At 36.3% G+C, this 19726-nt stretch overlaps 2 protein-coding genes across 5 annotated transcripts; both read left to right on the plus strand.

The window, feature by feature from the left end:
* Window positions 1–877: 877 nt before the first annotated feature.
* On the plus strand, window positions 878–12531 carry LOC113657152 (cytoplasmic tyrosine-protein kinase BMX). 4 transcript variants are annotated; one of them, XR_003444091.2, is made up of 19 exons: window positions 878–1035; window positions 1838–2000; window positions 2271–2375; window positions 2802–2883; window positions 2981–3100; window positions 3335–3366; window positions 3475–3656; window positions 4289–4342; window positions 5060–5098; window positions 5295–5349; window positions 5802–5881; window positions 6024–6151; window positions 6412–6474; window positions 7872–8043; window positions 9154–9370; window positions 10013–10077; window positions 10197–10304; window positions 11572–11729; window positions 11982–12531. XR_003444091.2 is itself a non-coding variant. In XM_027168732.2 (19 exons), the coding sequence occupies exons 2-19, from the start codon at window positions 1860–1862 to the stop codon at window positions 12045–12047; spliced, it is 1878 nt and encodes a 625-aa protein (XP_027024533.2). In that variant the 5' UTR covers window positions 878–1035; window positions 1838–1859; the 3' UTR covers window positions 12048–12531. The 4 variants fall into 4 exon arrangements, 3 of the variants coding, with proteins under 3 accessions (XP_027024533.2, XP_027024534.2, XP_027024535.2); XM_027168732.2 differs by having other exon boundaries at window positions 10197–10315; XM_027168733.2 differs by having other exon boundaries at window positions 2274–2375; window positions 10197–10315.
* Window positions 12532–12679: 148 nt separating this feature from the next.
* On the plus strand, window positions 12680–18860 carry LOC113657154. Its single transcript, XM_027168735.2, has 7 exons — window positions 12680–12827; window positions 13002–13114; window positions 13255–13351; window positions 14861–15224; window positions 15781–15900; window positions 16380–16519; window positions 18149–18860. Exons 1-7 carry the CDS (start codon window positions 12819–12821, stop codon window positions 18368–18370), a joined length of 1065 nt encoding a protein of 354 aa, XP_027024536.1. The 5' UTR covers window positions 12680–12818; the 3' UTR covers window positions 18371–18860.
* Window positions 18861–19726: the final 866 nt, after the last annotated feature.

The raw sequence follows: 19726 nt of genomic DNA on the forward strand, positions 1-19726 counted from the left end.
TTTTGTATTTTGCCTGTGATTCACTGTCATCTGATTGCCTCACTTTCTGCCCATCCCTGTTAATGATATCGCTATATGTTTTTACACTTGTTTTCCAGCATTGCATTGAAACCGCATTTGCATCGGCCTCTAATCTTTTTCCCACCGTGTAGCAACATGAAACAGTTGTGTAAAAAAGTAAATAATATGAAAAAGTACTGCAGATTTATATGAGCAAGAACCTCATAAACCTGAGGACGTTCCTGTGTTGGAGAACTACCAGAAATTATGAATATTGAGACCTGAGGCAAAACAGGGTGATGTTATCTCTTTGAAATAGATAATTATCTTTCATTCATTAATCAGTGACATATTACACATTCAGGGTTGTTTTTTTTTTTTTTTTTGGAATGTTCATGAGACAAGATAGTTCCTGTCATACCTTACAAACAGTAAGTATTCTGTACAAACAGTATTCTGTGTCAATTGGACAAAATAATCATCTTACAGTAGCTCATCAGTTTACAGAGAAACTACAGAGAACATACATTTCTCTGTCCTGAAGATTTTCCCATGCTGGGAAAATTTACAAAGTGTTACAAAGCACTGACACATGAGCATGTGCTTTGTGCCATAAAAGTTGGAGCATGTGCCATAAAAATTTCTATAGAAACAATGTATTAGAGCGAACCAATTATCTTTATAATGTGCAAAAATAGGGAAATCTGTAATGAGTTGAAAAACAGACAGCATGCAAGGTTTGCTTTTTTGTTGTTGTTCGTGAAAGCCTCATCTTACTCATTTACCTGAATCGACATTGGCGTGCCACCAATGTAGGATGTTCAACTACTGCAGTGTGCAGGTGAAACAGGTAGGTATGAGCTTCAGACAAAGCCCAGACTGTTTCCTTTGAGAGGTGTCAGGGCCATGCAAATAGGTTAGGCAAACACGGAAGCCTTTGTGACTCTGCACCATCTCTGAGCAGTTATCAGTAAAACTTATCCACATTGAATTCACTGCTGAGAAGCCAGACGGATCATTTTTCTGCCTGTAAAGGTAGCTCTATATATAATTTTTTATTAATGATAACTGTTATGATATTAAAGTGGCAGGATCTAAATAGTGTGGCTAAGCAGTGTTAGATGCTCTAGGTCAATATAAGAGGAAAAAAGATTATGCCAAACGCTAAATATCTAAATTTAGTCCAGTTTTACTGTCTAGTCGACTTTTTCCTGATAATGAGGTTATGATAAACAAATTATATGAGTATAATTGATGTTTTTAAAAAAAATTATAATAATCAGCTTGAAATTGTCTTCTTTATGTTGTATGTGTTTATGGCTGAATTTTATATACTGTATATTTTTATTTTTCTCTAATGAAATATTTCAATTACTCTAAAGAAATCAGCCAAAGAAAGAAAAAAAATACTTCCAGCTTGAATAGATATATAAATAAGAATAAAGTCTACAGATGGGGTTAATAATCTTATACAGAAAATGTAAAATATTAGATATATAAATGTGGTTTTTATATTGTAAATTAAATAATTGATATTTTTCTTAAAATAAAGTTTTGGTTAATAGTGATGAAGTGATAAACATGAAGTTAATATTATGTGTTATGTAATTAGTTTATTGCATCCTGTCATGATTCTTTTTATGGTTATGAAAATTGAATGATTAAAATAGATTTTTAATTTGATTATATGTTGGGTTTGCGTTTGAGTGTTCCATGCAGCAGACATCATTCCCTTATCTGTTTAAAGCTGTGTGTGTGTGTGTGTGTGTGTGTGTGTGTGTGTGTGTGTGTGTGTGTGTGTGTGTGTGTGTGTGTGTGTGTGTGTGTGTGTGTGTAGTGCCTGTGCCAAAGTGGCTCAGATGGGTGAAGCCAAAATCATTAAGGAAGGCGTCCTACTGAAGATGTCCCAGCAGAAAAAGAAAATATTTCCTAGGAACTATAAAGAGCGCCTCTTTGTCCTGACCACCCAGACCCTGATTTACTATGAACAGGAAAAAGGGGTAGGCCTTTTCCCCTGCAGGTTTACATACAAGACACTAATTTCCATTCAGCGTTTACTGTTTACTGCAACATACAATATTGTCTGTATATTATTCAGTGTAGAATCTTTTGCATGGTAAAATGATGAACAGTAAACCTTTACTTCTTAATTAATCATTAGTAATTATTAATAGTGACGTTTGTTTATGTTAACTAAAGAAGTAAATAGTGTTGGTTTATGGAAAGTTAGTGTTGTTGTTTTGTATACATTCAAATTTAATTTTTCTCAGAAGAAAAAGAGAAAAAAAGGATCAATTCTGACAGAAAGAATCTGCTGCGTGGAAAAAGTTGACCCGGAGCAGAACGCGCCTGAAGAAAAAAAGTTCCCCTTTCAGGTTCCATTTAACACACCACACACACACACACACACACACACACACACACACACACACACACACACACACACACACAGGAGAGAAATGAAATAAAAGTAGGTTGTTTACTTCAAATTTTGACTAGAGTTCTTGCAAGTGACCGTAAGTGATTACATCCTGACTTCTTTTGCACATGTTCAGCGTTTTCAGTTCCTTTTAATACCAACATAAGACATATACTACATATACACATATCAGCCTGGGAAAACCCTTCATCACTGTAGTGAAATTTCTGTGAAATACTTTGGCATGCTATTTTAATAAACCCTACATATATGCAATATTTCACCAAAACAACCTGAAAGCAAGTTTATTACAGATTAATGGTATCTAGACTGGAAACATTAAAGTTATTAAAGGAAGCAGTAACTAATCCTTTTCCATCAGGTTGTGTATGATGAAAGCATCCTGTACATGTTCGCAAAGGATGATGTTGATAGGATGGACTGGTTAGAGTCTGTGATGAAAGGCAAGATGTTATTATATTATTTTTGCTTATGTTACATGTGACTATGAATATACTCAGATTTCTCATATACATATGAAGTGTGTGTGTTTATACACAGCAATACAGGGTAATTATAAGCTCTCTGCAAAGTACCACAAAGGATTGTGGGTAGACGGAGTATTCCTGTGCTGTGGCCAGGCCATAAAAAATGCTCCAGGCTGCTGTGACTGGCACCAAGGTGTGTGGGTTTTTTTGTTTGTTTGTTTGTTTGTTTGTTTGTTTGTTTTTTGCCATTAGGTGTGTGGCAATTGATATTGTTGTAAATAAGGCTCAGTGTCCTCAGCTTTCAGGTGTTTCTTTATAGGAAAATAAATCTCATGTCAAAAGTATATGGTCAGATAAAAATAAACTAAAAAATGTTATGTCACTGAATAAAAAGTAAAGTAGCTGATGCTGAATTGGTGAATTGCAGAATCACTGAAACTAAGAGCATCTTCTCAAAAGGTAAGCAGAAATTTATATGATGATGATGATGATGATGATGATGATGATGATGATGATGATGATGAGTTTATGGTTGATTTGGTTCAGCGTAACAGTGCTTTTTTACAGCTCAGAGACAGAACTCATCTTCCTCCCATACCAGAAGATGAAAGCAGTGCTTGTGTGGAGGTTGTAGCTCTGTATGACTACACTGCCAGGAAGACTGGTGAGCTTAGTGTGGTAAAGGGGAACCGATATGTCTGTCTGGAAAAGAGGTCGGGTGACTGGTGGAAAATCAGAGACACTGCTGGGTAAAGGATTGCAATTCTCTCAGTTGGTAATAAGAAGAGAATCATCATTATGCAATGCTGTGAAATGATACTGCTGAAGCAAACATAATTCACTCAGCATAGACAAAAATATATACAGTATAGGATGGGATGAAATTTTTTCTCATCTCAAATATCTGGTTTAGCCAAACTGAATAAGTTAGGCTGCTAGCATAGAAAATATAAGCAAGAGTCAAAATAAAACAACATAATCTGAAGAAGCAATTGTACACAACAGCGAGTCTTATAGCTGGTTTGTTTTTCTAACTGGTATGTTTGTTTAAGAACTGCTAAAAACTGCAGAAGCTTGTCTTTAAGCTAGCTAGTTAGCAAACATTAGCCAGCTACCTTGATAGCTCCATTTATTTTGTAGTGAAGAGAAAACTCACAGCTGTATGATTACTCCATTCTGCAAAATGGCAGTAATTCTAATCATGATAATGTTTCTTTTGACCTGTGATTAAGAGGATCAGATATAGGAGTCCTAAACATCTGCTTATTTATTTTCTAAAAGTGTTGCTAAAGCCTACAGCTGTAAAATCTATATTTATTTATTTATTTATTTATTTATTTATTTATTTATTTATTTATTTATTATCATCCGGTCTGTCTAGATCAGAAGGACTCGTCCCTTCTAATTTCATAGAGGAAGTGGATACAGACAACAGGTAAAGCAATTACTTCATTCATGTTTTTATAAACGCCTCACAAGAAATCGTATATATTTTATGCTCGTAATTTACTTAAACTTTTTGGATTTCTAAAACATGTTATTGTTGTTATTGCCTCATATCAAAACCTTTATTTGCAGTCATCTATCCCTGTCAGTCTGCTCTAATAATGCAATAGTAGAATCATTGATTTTTTTTTTTTACATCATGTTAGAATTTATTCCTCATTATGAAATGAGGCATAAAATAAAATAAAAAATAAATTAAATAAAACCAATGAATATATGTTGGTTTGAGACTATATATATGTCTCAAATGACCAAACAGGCTGTTTACAAGGCAGTCTTTTTTTTTTTCTAGAAAATTTGTTTCATTTTACAAGGGGTAAAATATTGTGCCTTGTTCTATAAAAAAATTTACATGTATAAAATATTACAGAGAGAAGCATGAAACAACAAAAGCTTCCAAGGAGAGGTCCAGCACATTAAAATCGAAGTGTCTTTGAGAATTTTTTTTTTGTCCATGTTTTTATTATCTTGTCCATCAGAGGGAGACAAATTTCGTTTGTTAAGCTTTTTTATTTTTTTTTTAAGCACACTACATATGTTTTCAGAAATAGTTTCAGTTGGACATGGTTTTTTTTTTGTATTTATTAAAGAAAGCTGATATAAACAAGATGAAAAACACACCATTTTTTTTTTTAAATATTTCCAGTTTGAGACACTCTGCTGAAAACGACATAGAGATCTATACGTGAGTTTCATTTCCTGTTTTATTCACTGATTTTCAATATTCACTCAATATTGCATGTAAAATGACAAATTGTACTTCTAGTACCCATCTATTACTATTGTATACTGCACTCTGACACTCAAGGGAAAATGCAGTAGATTAATGTTCTTTCAGCTAATTTGCCTTTCACTTGGTTTATTGACTTGAACTCATCCAGCTGGTATGTGGGCAACATGTCCAGAGTGAAGACTGAGCAGCTGCTACGGGAGAAGGTGCGTCAAAGGGTTCATATATTTTCTTACCTTTATCACTTGTCTCTCATGAGCATTTACCAGCCACTATAATAGGAACAAGGGTTAAGGTGCTAGATTACCAAATGGAAGGTTGTGAGTTCGAGTCCCATGTCCAACAGGCTGCCACTGCTGGGCCCCTGAGCAAGGCCCTTAACCCACAATTGCTCAGTTGATAAAATGAGATAAAAATGTAAGTCCCTGGATAAAGGTGTCTGCTAAATGCTAGAAATGTGACAGATGAGCGGATTTTAGTTAATGCTCTAGAGGTCAGAGAAGACTAGTCTGGTTTGAGGTTACATGATTACTATTTTTTTTCCATTCTGCATGACTTTATCAAAGCACTGCATTGACTGACCAGAAGTACACAGTACAGTTTGTTCCTATTAAAGTCTTTTCACTGCTTCTGTTCATCTCATGTTCTTTTCTTACAGGGTAAAGAAGGTTCCTTTGTGGTCAGAGATTCCAGTCAAAAAGGAGTATACACAGTGTCGCTGTTTAGTCGAGCACTAGAGTGAGTACAAATGACTTTTTTATTTTAGCTCCTACTTACTTGGGAGCTAAAAACTCCCACATGTAGACATAAAGCTTTGACCACATCCTGTCATCATACCTCATCCTGAGGTCATACCTGCAAATGTGTGCTGTGTTTCCAGTGAGGTGAATGGAACTGTACGCCATTATCTCATTAATGTCAGCACAGAAGGGCTATATTACTTAGCAGAGAACCACCTTTTTGAGTCCATCCCCCAGATGATAGAGTATCATCAGCACAATGGAGCAGGTGTGGGACGTTTCTTGTATTATTACCTCAGATATCCACTACGGAAATTCCATATAACTTTATGGTCACAGAAAGTTTCACTACTTCACATTATTCATTGTAAACTGAATCATGTTAGATGAGTAAATTCTTTACAACTGTAAACTGTTGTGTTTAGTCTGCAAACTGTTGCATAGTCGATATTTCATGTCACTCACTCACACAGGCAAGTCTTGATTGTGCGTCGGTGTGTGAGTACTGTATGTATGTGCTTTTTTTAGGCCTGCTGACAAGACTGCGGCTTCCTGCTACAGAAACCGATCTCACACCACAGACTGCACAGGGTGAGGCGAGCACATGAAACACACATACGTTATAGTCCAAGATTTTATCACACATCATTATAAAGACAACCATAGGGCTGATGAACCAGGATCATGGCTCAGCTTTTACACCAAGTCTGTATCTTGGCTGTTTTTTTTTTTTTAATACAACATGTCTGGGTTGTGATGTTGTGAAACCCAGCTAATTAGAACAGTATATTCCCAAGTTCTCTTTCTTTACTGGATGACATCACCGGCATGCTGTAGATTTGAGCTGCTGCTGAAATCATAAAGATCATATTCATGTTCGGTGCTTATCTCAGGACCAATGAGAACTCAATACTCGAGTAAAAGTACAAGTATCGCACTAGAAAAAGTAGAAGTGAAAGTCACCTTTTAGAATATTACTCAAGTAAAAGTCTTAAAGTATCTGATTTTTACTGTACTTAAGTATCAAAAGTCATTTTCTGATATTTAATGTACTTACGTATTTGAAATAAAAGTAAAAAGTTAAATTTCAGTGATTTTCGGTAGGCATAAGAGCAGGGGCGGTTCTAGGGTTTCATCTTTAGGGGGTTTAGAACTCAGTGAGAATTTAAAACAAGACGAGTTTTATATTATATATTATATGACTACATAGTAAGCCAAAAGTTATGGTATTATTAAATGCCAAAAGTGGACACCAAAATTTTATGCATGATGTAATGAGGCCAGTCTTGAATCAAATCAGTTCATGTATGTGTGCATTCTCTACAAACAGTGTGTCCAATGAATGCACTCACTAATAAACAAATATTCACAAGACAAAGACCAAATCAGTAAATGTTATTTTTATTTAGTATTGAATGGATTGTTTGCATTAATATTTTGTTTGTGCTACCAGCTCTGGTAATAAGAATAGTGAAATTTCACTGCTTTTGTCTAGGAAATGTAGTGGAGTAAAAGTGAAAGTTGACATAAATTTAAATAGCGAAGTAAAGTACAGATACATGACATTTCTACTTAAGTACGGTAACGAAGTATTTGTACTCTCTTACATTACAACACTGTGAACAAATACAGTATGGAGCGACTCTGCGCATCCAACTGGGAGTGACAGTAGAGCGCACACTGCTTCCCATACAGTATATGATGCAGATATACACTGCTGAATTTAACACACAAACACCGAATGCCCCTCTAGAATGCTTCATTTTAGCAGCAAGGCAAACATTATTACTATAGCAAACAGTAATAGGAACTCTATAATATAGCAAGTAACAATGAATTGAATTAAAAGAAGCTGCACATGTATTTCTAACGCTAATCAACAGAATAAAAGAGGAATATTATTAAAACGCAAAAACATCCCTCTTTCCGATTTCCGAAGAGCTGTTTCGTTTCATTTGTGTGTTTGTGTGTGTTCTGATTGCATACAGGCGTGTGGGAGCTGAGTCGGAAAGATGTGCGTTTGGTAAAAGAGCTCGGCAGCGGCCAGTTCGGAGTGGTCCAGCTCGGTGTGTGGAAGGACGATCGCCGAGTAGCTATTAAGATGGTGAAAGAGGGCTGCATGTCTTCTGATGAATTTATAGAAGAAGCCCAGATTATGATGTAGGTTTCTCTCATGTTTGTTCGTCTTCGTTCACCTTCCTTTTTAAATGCTGACTGACATTAAGCCAGCATAGAACATTAAGCACATTTCCTGAACCACATGTGACGTTACAGTAGTATCACACGATTGTGGTTCAGGAAATGTTCTTAATCACCATTAAATATCATTTTCTTAAATTTTTGGGAATTTCATTGTTAAAAAACAAAAACACACAAAATCATTTACTAATAGCTCTTGTTGTACAGCGGTTACTGTCAGGTTTCATTAGCAGGACATTTTTCACAAATCTTTGGTGCTTACACTACAAAGCGATATAGAAGTCATAAAGTCATCAAATGAGGGACTGTACCAACAGAAATAGGGAACATGGCTGTAAATAACACCTTCATTAGATTTCACCTCCACTAGTGTTTCATAGATTCCAGGAAAATATGAAATTTCTGGTGTGATTTAAGGCCCTTTTATTTTTATCTCAACCAACAACCCGCGTGTGGGAAACAGATGCAAGCAGTCAGATCACGACCCTAAAAAAAGGTTACTGTTAAAAGGTTCACACAAACAGTAAATAAAAACAGTCAAGGATTTTCTTCTTCCTTTTTTTTAACCCCCGGACCAGATCACATGTTGTGTGAGAAAAACAAAAATGACGGACAGAGTGATGGTTTGTCTTGTGAGTATATACATATATATATATATATATATATATATATATATATATTAAAAAAAACAAGAGATTTACGACATGATGAAAATATTTCACTGCTTCTATTCCAATATTGCAATATAACTTAAAATCCCAACATGACTATTGTTGGGACATTCGCTTGTGCATGACGCGATGTCCTAGATGAGTGACGTACTGTAGCTGCAACTGGTCAAGTCACGCAAACTGCTTCTTTGTGTTTATTTTTTTTTTCTGACACTAATGTAGTAATTGACAGGCATATATTAGTGAATTGTTGTGAAAGGTTGAGTCATGGTAATAATCTGACATTCCTTCTGATATGTGTGTGTGTGTGTGTGTGTGTGTGTGTGTGTGTGTGTGTGTGTGTGTGTGTGTGTGTGTGTGTGTGTGTGTGTGTGTGTGTGTGATTCACTCTGCTCTGAAGGAAACTCAGGCATCCTAAGCTTGTGAGGCTCTACGGGGTGTGTACCGAGTGCTTTCCCATCTACATTGTGACAGAGTTCATGAGTAACGGCTGCCTGCAGGAATACCTGAGGCATCATGGGAAAGAGCTGCAGCCTCAGCGTCTCCTCAGCATGTGCCTGGATGTGTGCGAAGCTATGGCATACCTGGAGGATCAACAGTTCATTCACAGAGATCTAGTAAGAGCACAAAGGACAACCTAATGCAAGTCCCTACTGATGTTTTAAATCTACGGCTACAAACATTTCTCTCTTTTCTCACCACTCAGAGAAACAACAATATTAAACAAAAATGTTGACTTATAGCTGCCGTAGCATGAATGATAAAAGGGAGCTAACTTGCTAAAGATCCACAACAATAAATGCAACCATAAGTACAACCTGACATTCGGTACATCATGACATGCCACATCATACCACCCTGTGATCATTTGATTATTTTCTGTATAATAGCACACCACTTGTCCTATCTAGGGTCTCAGAGACTCTAGAGTCAATCTCAGGTGACTTTGGGGATACCATGTACAGTATGTCAGTCTGTCACAGGTCACACTCACACACATTCACACGCTACAGGCAATTTAGAGATTTCTGCAGGAGGAACCGGAGTACTGTATAAAGAGGAAGCCTGCGAAGCACAGGAACCGTCAACCTCTGAGGGTGTTAGGCAAACCTGCTAACTCCCAAGTCTCCAAGCCCCCTTTTTATTTAATGTTAATATTTTTTTTAACCTTGCACTTAAAGCTATGTTGTTGTTATAGAAATACAATCATCATGTTCAGAAGGAAGATCTTTTACGAAGTTTCACTTTTTTTATTACAGGCTGCAAGGAACTGTTTGGTAGACAAAGACCTATCTGTCAAAGTGTCTGACTTTGGAATGGCAAGGTGACAATAGCATACAGAACACACACCACCACACATTTACAGACACAAACTCAGCTTTGTATGTATATTTGTGTGCTTTAATGTATTTCCTGTGTTTTCTTCCTCATTGCATGCTGTAGATATGTCCTGGATGATCAGTACACCAGTTCTGTAGGTACAAAATTTCCAGTCAAGTGGTCGGCCCCTGAGGTTCTGAACTACACCAGGTTTAGCAGCAAGTCTGATGTGTGGGCATTTGGTTTGTTTTTCAACCTACTTTTTTTACATTAGACATTTTTTTCTTGTGCCTCACCAAGAATTTACCACAAGGTTACAAGTTTGTGTGTGCAGAATGATTCACAGTTAATGGTTTATCAGAAAGAGCCAACAAAGTGCACTTGAGTCACCCATGTAAACCATAAATGTCACTGTTACTATTAGGAATGATTATCTAAACCGCTATACTGTAATATTGCTAAAATTGAAGGGGAAAGTAAAATAGTTTCAGCCAGGGCTATTTCTGAAACTTTAAGTGACTTTGTGATGGCTCAGTTTTTTTTTTTGTTTGTTTGTTTGTTTGTTTTTGTATGGAAGCTTGAGAACTTTTATATCCAGAAATGTTTTCTTTTTTTGTCTTACCCTTTAGGATTCCTTTTATGACATTGTTTTTCTAGGCTCATTCATTAATAATTTATTGAGCAATTTCTTGTTAGATTTATAGAAAGTATAATCATGCAAAAATAGAAAACATTGCAATACACAATACATTTATTTTATTTTATTTATTGATTTATTTGTTTATTTATTTATTTATTACTAATTACAGAATACAGCACATACAACACAATAAAATTTATTTATTTCTTTATTTATTTATTAAAGAATACAGCACATAATAATTCAAATACATACATTTCAATACAATTTAATTCAATACAACCCTATGTTTTAATGTAGAACCCCAATGAACCTTTTGGCTCAGAATATACAGTAACACAACCCCACAGTTTAAATTCTAGTTCCCCCAAAACTGAAAAAAATCGCATGTAAACAAAAGTAGGAAATGACTTCTCATCAGCCTGAGTTAGTCAAGTGTTAAACACATTAACATACCCAAAGCAGAACAAACTCTTACAACTATCCCAGGATAATTGAAAAAAAGAGAGAGTGTGAGACTAACAAACAGGCTGCAGTACTACACCTTTAGTGGTGAAACAGGATCTCTGTTTGTTGATGAAACTCTATGAGGTTACAACATAACCTAAATGTAGAAGTTGTGCGATGAATGCAGAAGTACTTCTTCAGCAAACAGCTTAATCCCATATCTTACAGGTGCCTTTATACTTTCAGGAAGTTTTTTTAAGTGACTCTTTATACTGTATACAAATTAATGCTAGAAACACTTTATATGCAAATGTTTTCTGCACTGCATTGATATTCAATGATGATGATGATGATGATGATGATGATGATGATGATGATGAGGATGATAACAAAGCTGATTTTCTTGTGTAGGGGTGCTGATGTGGGAGGTGTACAGTCTGGGCAAGCAGCCTTATGAGCACTATGATAACGCACGTGTAGCTGAGAGAGTGATGCAGGGTCATCGCCTGTATAGACCCCAACTGGCTACAGATCAGATCTACCAAGTTATGAAATCATGCTGGCATGAGGTAAAACTTTTTCCATAATACATCTTTCTCTTTTTCTTTCTCTCTAAAAACATTCTAAAAACACTCAAACCAAAGATATTGCTCATTTATGACATTATGACAGCTCTTATCTCCTACTTTCACTTTCCTAATTCCTTTTTTCCTCAATGATCAGTATTCACTCTGTCTCACTTTCTCTCCAAATAAGAACTGAAAAAATCATGCAAACCTAAATGCCATAACACGTGTCATTCTCTCATTCTCTTTTGACAGCTTCCAGAGGAGAGGCCCAACTTTCAGCTGCTTTTTAACGACATCACTGCTTATTGTAGAGGATGAACAATGATGTCACTATATAAACTCTGCTCTGCTGACACTGCTGTAATGTAACTGGTATTTGTATATTGTTGTAATTAAAAAAATCCTATTCACACACTTCACAATGAGAAGTAGAGAAGAGTTAATAGTTAATATTGTAACAGAGTTACAGACTTAATTGTAGTAGATCACACCATCATATCCTCAACCGCAGGGGTAGTATTTTTTCTAGAGCCCACAGAATAATTGGGTCAGTGACAGTGACATATTCTTTCCTGTTTGCACAGAACAACCTGCCTGCTCTGTTCACCAGAATTTCTGACTAAAATTAGCTTGTGTGGTCGCATTTCACATACATGCTTTTCTCTGGCAAATGCGACAGCAGTGTTTCCGTTCGTAAAAATGATTATATTAGTATCATTTATGTTTTTATTTTAAAAAATGTACTGTAATAAATTCAGAATAAAATCCTAATAAAAAGTGCCCGCATACATTTTAATCAATACATCCTTATTTTGTGTGCCTCCTTTTTTATTGAAGTCTTTAACCCTCTCCTCTCCCTGAGCTTGGATTCTTCCTTTTATGTGACTTACCATATTGTTTCATGGCTGCTTCTTCCCCATGTGGCTTTGTGTTACTTCCTTCTTTTGTTATTGAGTGTAATCTTTATCCAGTGAGATCATACGTTACAATTAGTGTGTCATCACTGATGCCCAACCTTACATACATGCTTTATAACTCAAAAAAACACCTTACTTGCTGCCAGAGTTGTAACCTTCTGGAGGTAGCAACATGGAACAGGTATGTACTGTATCTCTGTCTATGTAACTATCTAGCTCATTATGATGATCAGAAAGTTATTCCTATGGAGCAAGACTTTGGGATGATGTCAATCATTTTAAAAAGATAAAAAAGATATTTCAGTCTGATTAAATTGATAAAGGTTATTCCAATGGTTTATTTTAATTTACCTAGTTTAAGGAGAGTTTTCTGTCTGGTGGCGTTTCCTTTCTTCATACTGTGGTCGATGGCAAGCACTCTTATGAAGTGGGTAAGGTATTGACGAGTAAGCCAAGCGATTTTGGAAGGTAATAAAGACCATTTTATTGTCTTTTTAATGCAATTATGGCATGTCAAGCAAACAAAGTGTGTCTTCTTCTCATTACCGATTAACAGTCCAGCATAGAAATGAATGAATAGTGTTTTTTTGTCATTTTTTTTTCTTTAGAAAAGGAGACAAGCTGCTGAAGATAAACAATGTTGAAACTCAGCATTTGACTCCGAAGAAGGTTGCCAGTATGCTAACCTCAGGGTCGCCAATGCTGGTGAGTAGCTTCTCTCTTTCACACACCACACACACACACACACACACACACACACACACACACACACACACACACACACACACGCACACACACACTCGCACAGCCCTAAGGCTGTAACGTTTCATTCGGGCGTTTATATATCTGTGCAGATTTCTAGAACTATTTCACACAGGTACACACACCCAGTCACACCCACTCATACACCCACACACTCCTAACAATCTGATTCGTTCGATTATTGTATGACATCAAAATAAAGCCGTGATTCAAACCAATTTTATGAATCAGCTCTCTGTCCACTAATCCATATTTACACATAATTTTGATTCAGTGCCAAGTTGATGCAGTCCATTTTCTTTTATTTTTTTCTAATTGTTTATAGTCAAGGTAAGGTACTGTAGAAATAAACAGATTCTAACTTTTGCCATAGGTTTTTTTGGAAGTGAGCCATGAATACTCTCACTCACTCACTCACTCACTCACTCACTCACTCACTCACTCACTCACTCACTCACTCACTCACTCACTCATTTTCTACCGCTTATCCAAGTCATGAACAAATGAACACTAAAAGAGAATGACTCAAATTAAGACTCCAGATAATGATTCCAAATAAAATTTCCTGTACAATGTGTTCATGTTGTGCATTTGTTATTATTAACATTACATTATATTTTATATAATGTTTTATTTATACTAATTCCTGGAAACACTTCAACATACACTCAGATGAGGAAATGCACTTTTTTATTTGCTTGACTTGAGTCAATGCATGAAGTTAGCAAGGAATTGACTACTGTATTACTGGGCTAAATCTTAGCTTACTCGTTAAAACAATAATTTAAGCTCAATCAAGAATTTTTACAGCTTCTATGGGAAAGGACAGAGGAAATGAAAGAAGCATTTGTTTGTGGCAGCGGTAGCAACATTTGGACTTTGTGTCAATTAAAAACAAGAAGTGGGCCTAACTGATGAGATTTGTTTCCCCATATGTCTCCCTGTTTGTGCTTGTGCTGAGGACGATTTGGGTCTGGTTCCATTTAATTTTTGATGTACATTTTTACAATATGACTTCTGATATGTATTTTGGGTTTCTGAGGTGAGGAGTTTGACGTAGGCAGTATGATGGGGATGATTGTGATCAAGTCATTGCGCATTGGTTTCTGTGGTACAGTATTACTGTTCCTATTGCATTTGGGGGACATCCTTTCAGGTTAATCATGTAACTACTGCATTCTCTCGTCTTTCCTTATCTGAGAGAATGTTGTGAAATCTTGTGAGGACACTTGTCTAGAGACAATCAGTGAACTTTCTTTGAACTTTAGTGAACTGCTTTGTAGCTTTTTGCATTCGAGTGTTGTTTTATAATGTTGTTTCTGAGAATTTTAGGGAGAAAGCGTTCACTTACTGTATACCATGAATGATAGTAATTGTGAAATGGCATCTTTATATCTTTGACTGCATTTTTGAAAATGATTTATTCCCATGTAAACTTCCTGATTTATGCAGATGATGCACCAGGCAAGTATTGATAGTGATGAAAAGAAGAAATACCCAGGGTTTGATAGCATGAGACCCTTCCACAAGGAAACTAGCACTTTAAACTTCACTCTGGCCATGGTTCGCGAAACATGTCTGAATGAAGAGGAAGAAAATCCACAGGTGCCTGAAGATTCTGAATGGAAGTGTAAGGAGAACAAATACGATACTTTCTCTGACGAAGAAATGCTGCTTGTGTCTATGACTAACACAAGTGTAGCAATTGTGCAAGCAAGAGGATGCAGTGAGCAAGACCCCTGCAGCAGTTGTGGTGGTAAAGGATGCACCTTCAATGATGTTGTCATGGCTAGTGTGCAGAGCACAGTCTCATCTGGTGAGGACTAAAGAAAAGACTCTTGCAGTCAATTTTTTTTGTTGTTTTAGTAAAATGATTCAGTGCTTCATTTAGTTCTGTTTAGGATGTGTATTGGAGGGGATGTGGTAGCCTAGTGGTTAAAGTGTTGGACTACTGATTGGAAAGGTCATGAGTTAAAATTCCAGGTCCACCAACCTGCCACTGCTGGGTCCCTGAGCAAGGCCCTTAACCTTCAATTGCTCAGTTGTATAAACTGAAATAAAATGTAAGTCACTCTGTATAAGGGTGTCTGCTAAATGCCAGAAATGTAAATGTATTACACCAGTGGCCTTTTAACTATTACTACTAAAACAAGAATAACCAACAACAGCCATTCCACACTTCTGTAAAAGTTCTTTAAAATATTCACTTCAACAAAACCTTAACACATCTGCACTTTTGTAAATTTGCCAAAACAATTCTGCAACCGTATGATGTACTAACACAGTTCATATCCCAGTCAGTATCCCTCTCAGACTAGTCCTCTAGTGTACAGTATGTATGCATGTTGCTCATCCATCTTCTTTTTCTTCAGTTTGCACAGAATATGTAAAAAAAAATTTTGATTGTCAAGTGTTGATCCAGAGTTTACTGCAGAAAAATATCTGTGCCGAAAATATTCGTCCAGGAAAAGCGATGAGTAATTCCACCAAAGGTGAGTACAGGATCGAGTTCCAAATAACATGCATGGCTGATAAGTATAAAAAATGCACTATACTGCAAAAAAAGTATTGAGAACTCCACTGTGGGAAATCCACTCATTTTTTCTTTATCGAACTTGCTTTGTATACAATAACATTGTCATATCTGGGAGGCATTTCCAGTAAAGTGCAACTCTTAATGCTACAGCATACAAAGACTTTCTTATGTGCTATTTGGCAACACTTTGGTAAAGGCCCACAAAAAGGGTGCATTGGCCAGGTGTCCACATACATTTGGTCATATATGAAAATGTGTTACAGTACATTCAAGGCTTCACTGTAGAAGAAAAACTGCCAGGACTAACAATGCAAAATCATGCCAAGCTAGTTTGAATCTATTCCTATTAATTACTGTAGCTATTAACTGTTGTGGTTATATTTTCTACTGTATAGTGTATGAAATCATATTTAAAGCATGTGTATTGTCTCACAGCAAACATCACAATCTACTACTATTTATCTAATGCACAAGACGATTTCGATAAAGGTGTTCCTGTTGTTTTGAACTTCAGCGACTCAGCAACCTTTCTTAAATGCATATGCAAGAATGGCAGACCAGTTTTGACTTTGGAGGTAAGAAAGAATCTAATCCAAAATGTAGTAAAACAAGGAAATTCATAAATAATGCCTTATAAGTCCAATATCAAATGTGTAAAATGCACAGGGAGTCGTGTATTACAAATACTGTACAGTGGTGATCCTGAGAGCAGCGGACTATCATTGTTTAAGATTTGCACTACGTCTTGGAAGTTCAATAATGTCTGTGAAAATGGGAGAAATTGTTTAAAAGTGTCTGAAGAAGCGGTATGCGTGTTTGCAGGAGTGGGTGAGATTGGTCAAGTGTCTGCGCAAGTGGGCGGATTAGTCAGGATTGTCTTCAGCATTATGCAGAACTGGTCATGTGAAACCAGCATACAGTATAGACACCTAGGAGACTACTAAAACTGTTCAAGAGTGGGCAGGATTGATCATAAGTGTTTGCTAGATAGTGATGGGAAGTTTGGTTCTTTTCCGCTATCCGGTTCTTTTGGACAGTTCGTTTTAATGAACCTGTTCAATAATCCAGTTCACCAGTTCTTTTACGTCCTGACATAATGACGTAATTCACAATGACATCATGACGTGAATTCCTTCATCCCGCCGCTGCCGGCAGATATTATTACAATCAATTTAACACATTTGAAATGTTCATTGTAATCATAACTTTAAGTTGAATGCGTTTCTTACAACTTTTAGTTTCTTTTGCGACTAAAACACCCAGAACAGGCATTGATGTGCAAACGTGGGTGTTTTACGTGTCTTAAAGATATAAAGTTAATAAACTAATCTTCATCAACTTACAAAAACTTACAAAAAAGCATAATTTTGAAATGTTTCTTTTGCCCCACCAGTTGTTTCAAAAACTAATGTAACCGAGTTAAACACTTATACGTTAATAAGACATTAAATCGTAACCATTTCCATTTGTTGCTGTATCAGATCAATGATTTACGTATGTGCAGTAACAACAGCTCATCGGTTCTCAGTATGTCGGACGTGTCCGAAAGAAACAGGTCTCAGTTCAGTGTACTGATGATTCACTGTATCGGTTCAGTGTTTCACGCATACGCAGTATCAACAGCACGAGCTCACAGTTCTTTCAGCACAACATGTCTCAGTTCAGTGTACAGGAGTTACATATACTCCGGGATATTAGTTTATTTAGAGACGGAGGGGCTGTCAGGCATGACCGATAGTGAGTAACTTTAGTAACTTGTGGATCAGCGCTGACTCAAGACGCAAACTGTTTAGAACGAATCAGTCCGATTTGGTGAATTGGTTCATCCAGTTCACTAAAAAGACCCGGTTCAAAAGAACGATGCGTTCACGAACCGGCCATCACTACTGCTAGAATGGGTGAGATTCATCAAAAGTGTCTACAGAGGGTGGTTGGATTAATCAAGGGGGTCTGTAGCAAAGGGCAGAATTATTCCAGAGTGTCTCTGAGAGTGGGCAGTACTGGCTATAGAGGGTGGGGGGTTAGTTAAAAGTGCCTGGAAGAATGAGCGTAATTTATGCTGGATGTACTGCAATGGGCAGGATTGGTCATTAGTCTGTAGATTTGGGAAGAAGTTCATCAAATGTGACTTGTTCAACATTAACACAAGTTTGAGATTGAACCAATGGACTACAAAATTCAGTTGTGTTGGCTGTCTGTTTCAGTGCTGTGAGAATAGCAAGCTGCAGTCTATCTATAAGAATGACCCGAGCACATGGCCTTTTGTCTTCTACCTGAAAACTACAAAGGAAAATCATCGTCGCTTTGAGTCAGCCGCATACAGTGGTTGGTTCATCCACACAAAACCTTCTGGCATGGTGAACATGGACACAGGAACAAATTACAGCGAAAGTAACTTCTATGTCATCATACACTTAGGAAATTAATAAAAACATTTTAAAAAATTGAACCCATAAATCCGCATAAATATAGAGTTACCATCTTTCCTATCACATTATCAACCGAGTTATCCTTGCTTTTGTAATTATTAGTCATATATAGCATTTTTTTTATCAAAAGTAAATGGCTATTTTTACTTCAAGCTGATGTGCAACTTTTAACTGCATTTGCAGCATCAAGTAAATATGCATCATATCACAATTTCTGATTTTTCATGTTTTTTTTTTTTGAGATTCTTTGCTATATCCTCAGCAACAAATGTACCCAAAAATGTTTTATATAAAGTTTCGAAATGTTGCTTTTGTGCTAATGTGCTAATGTGTCTTTTTTTTTTAAGATAATGTTTTTATACCATTATGTATAATAGTATGGAATATTTACATCTGCTCAATTCTGTCATTATTTCATTTAGCCTATTCTATACTAATATTCTATGTTGTTGTTAATGACTTCCACAATAAAAGGATTGGAGGAGGATTTTCAGTGTTTTTCCACTTGAATGAAAAAATTCAGTTCAATTCAATTCAAGTTTATTTGTATAGCACTTTTTACAATTGACATTGTCTCAAAGCAGCTTTACAGAACATAAACATAGAACAAAAGGTTAATATAAAGAATAATATAAAGATTAATAGAGTGCAAAATTTAAGATTAATATTAGATATATTTAGTTCACAATGTGCATGTATTTATCCACTATGAGCAAGTCTGAGGTGACTCATGCAGCCTTGGCAAGGAAAAACTAGTTAGATACATGGGAGCTAAACCATTAAGAGCCTTGTATGTAAGCAACAGCAGTTTGTAATCAATTCTAAACTTAACAGGTAGCCAGTGTAGAGATGATAAAATTGGGGATATATGGTCATACTTTCTTGTCCTAGTGAGAACTCTGGCAGCTGCATTTTGGAATAACTGTAGCCTATTTATTAAAGATGCAGGACAACCACCTAGTCACGCAGTACAATAGTCCAGTCTAGACGTCATGAACGCATGAACTAGCTTTTCAGAATCAGATACAGACAGGATGTTTCTCAGCTTGGCAATATTTCTAAGGTGGAAGAAGGCTGTTTTTGTTGTATGGGCGATACGATTTTCAAAAGACAGGTTGCTGTCTAATATGTCACCCAGGTCTTTCACTGTCGAGCTACTAGTAACAGTACATCCCTCTAAATGGAAGTTGAATTGTGAGACTTTCTGTGTACTGGTTTTTGGACCAATATGTAGTATTTCTGTCTTATCGGAGTTTAAAAACAGAAAATTACAGCTCATCCAATCTTTTATCTCTGCGTTTTATAACGCACTGAATTAATTTGGACAATTTAGCTATTTCATCTGGTTTTGAT

The sequence above is a fragment of the Tachysurus fulvidraco genome, chromosome 1 (genome assembly GCF_022655615.1).
Source record: "Tachysurus fulvidraco isolate hzauxx_2018 chromosome 1, HZAU_PFXX_2.0, whole genome shotgun sequence".
NCBI lineage: Eukaryota > Metazoa > Chordata > Actinopteri > Siluriformes > Bagridae > Tachysurus > Tachysurus fulvidraco.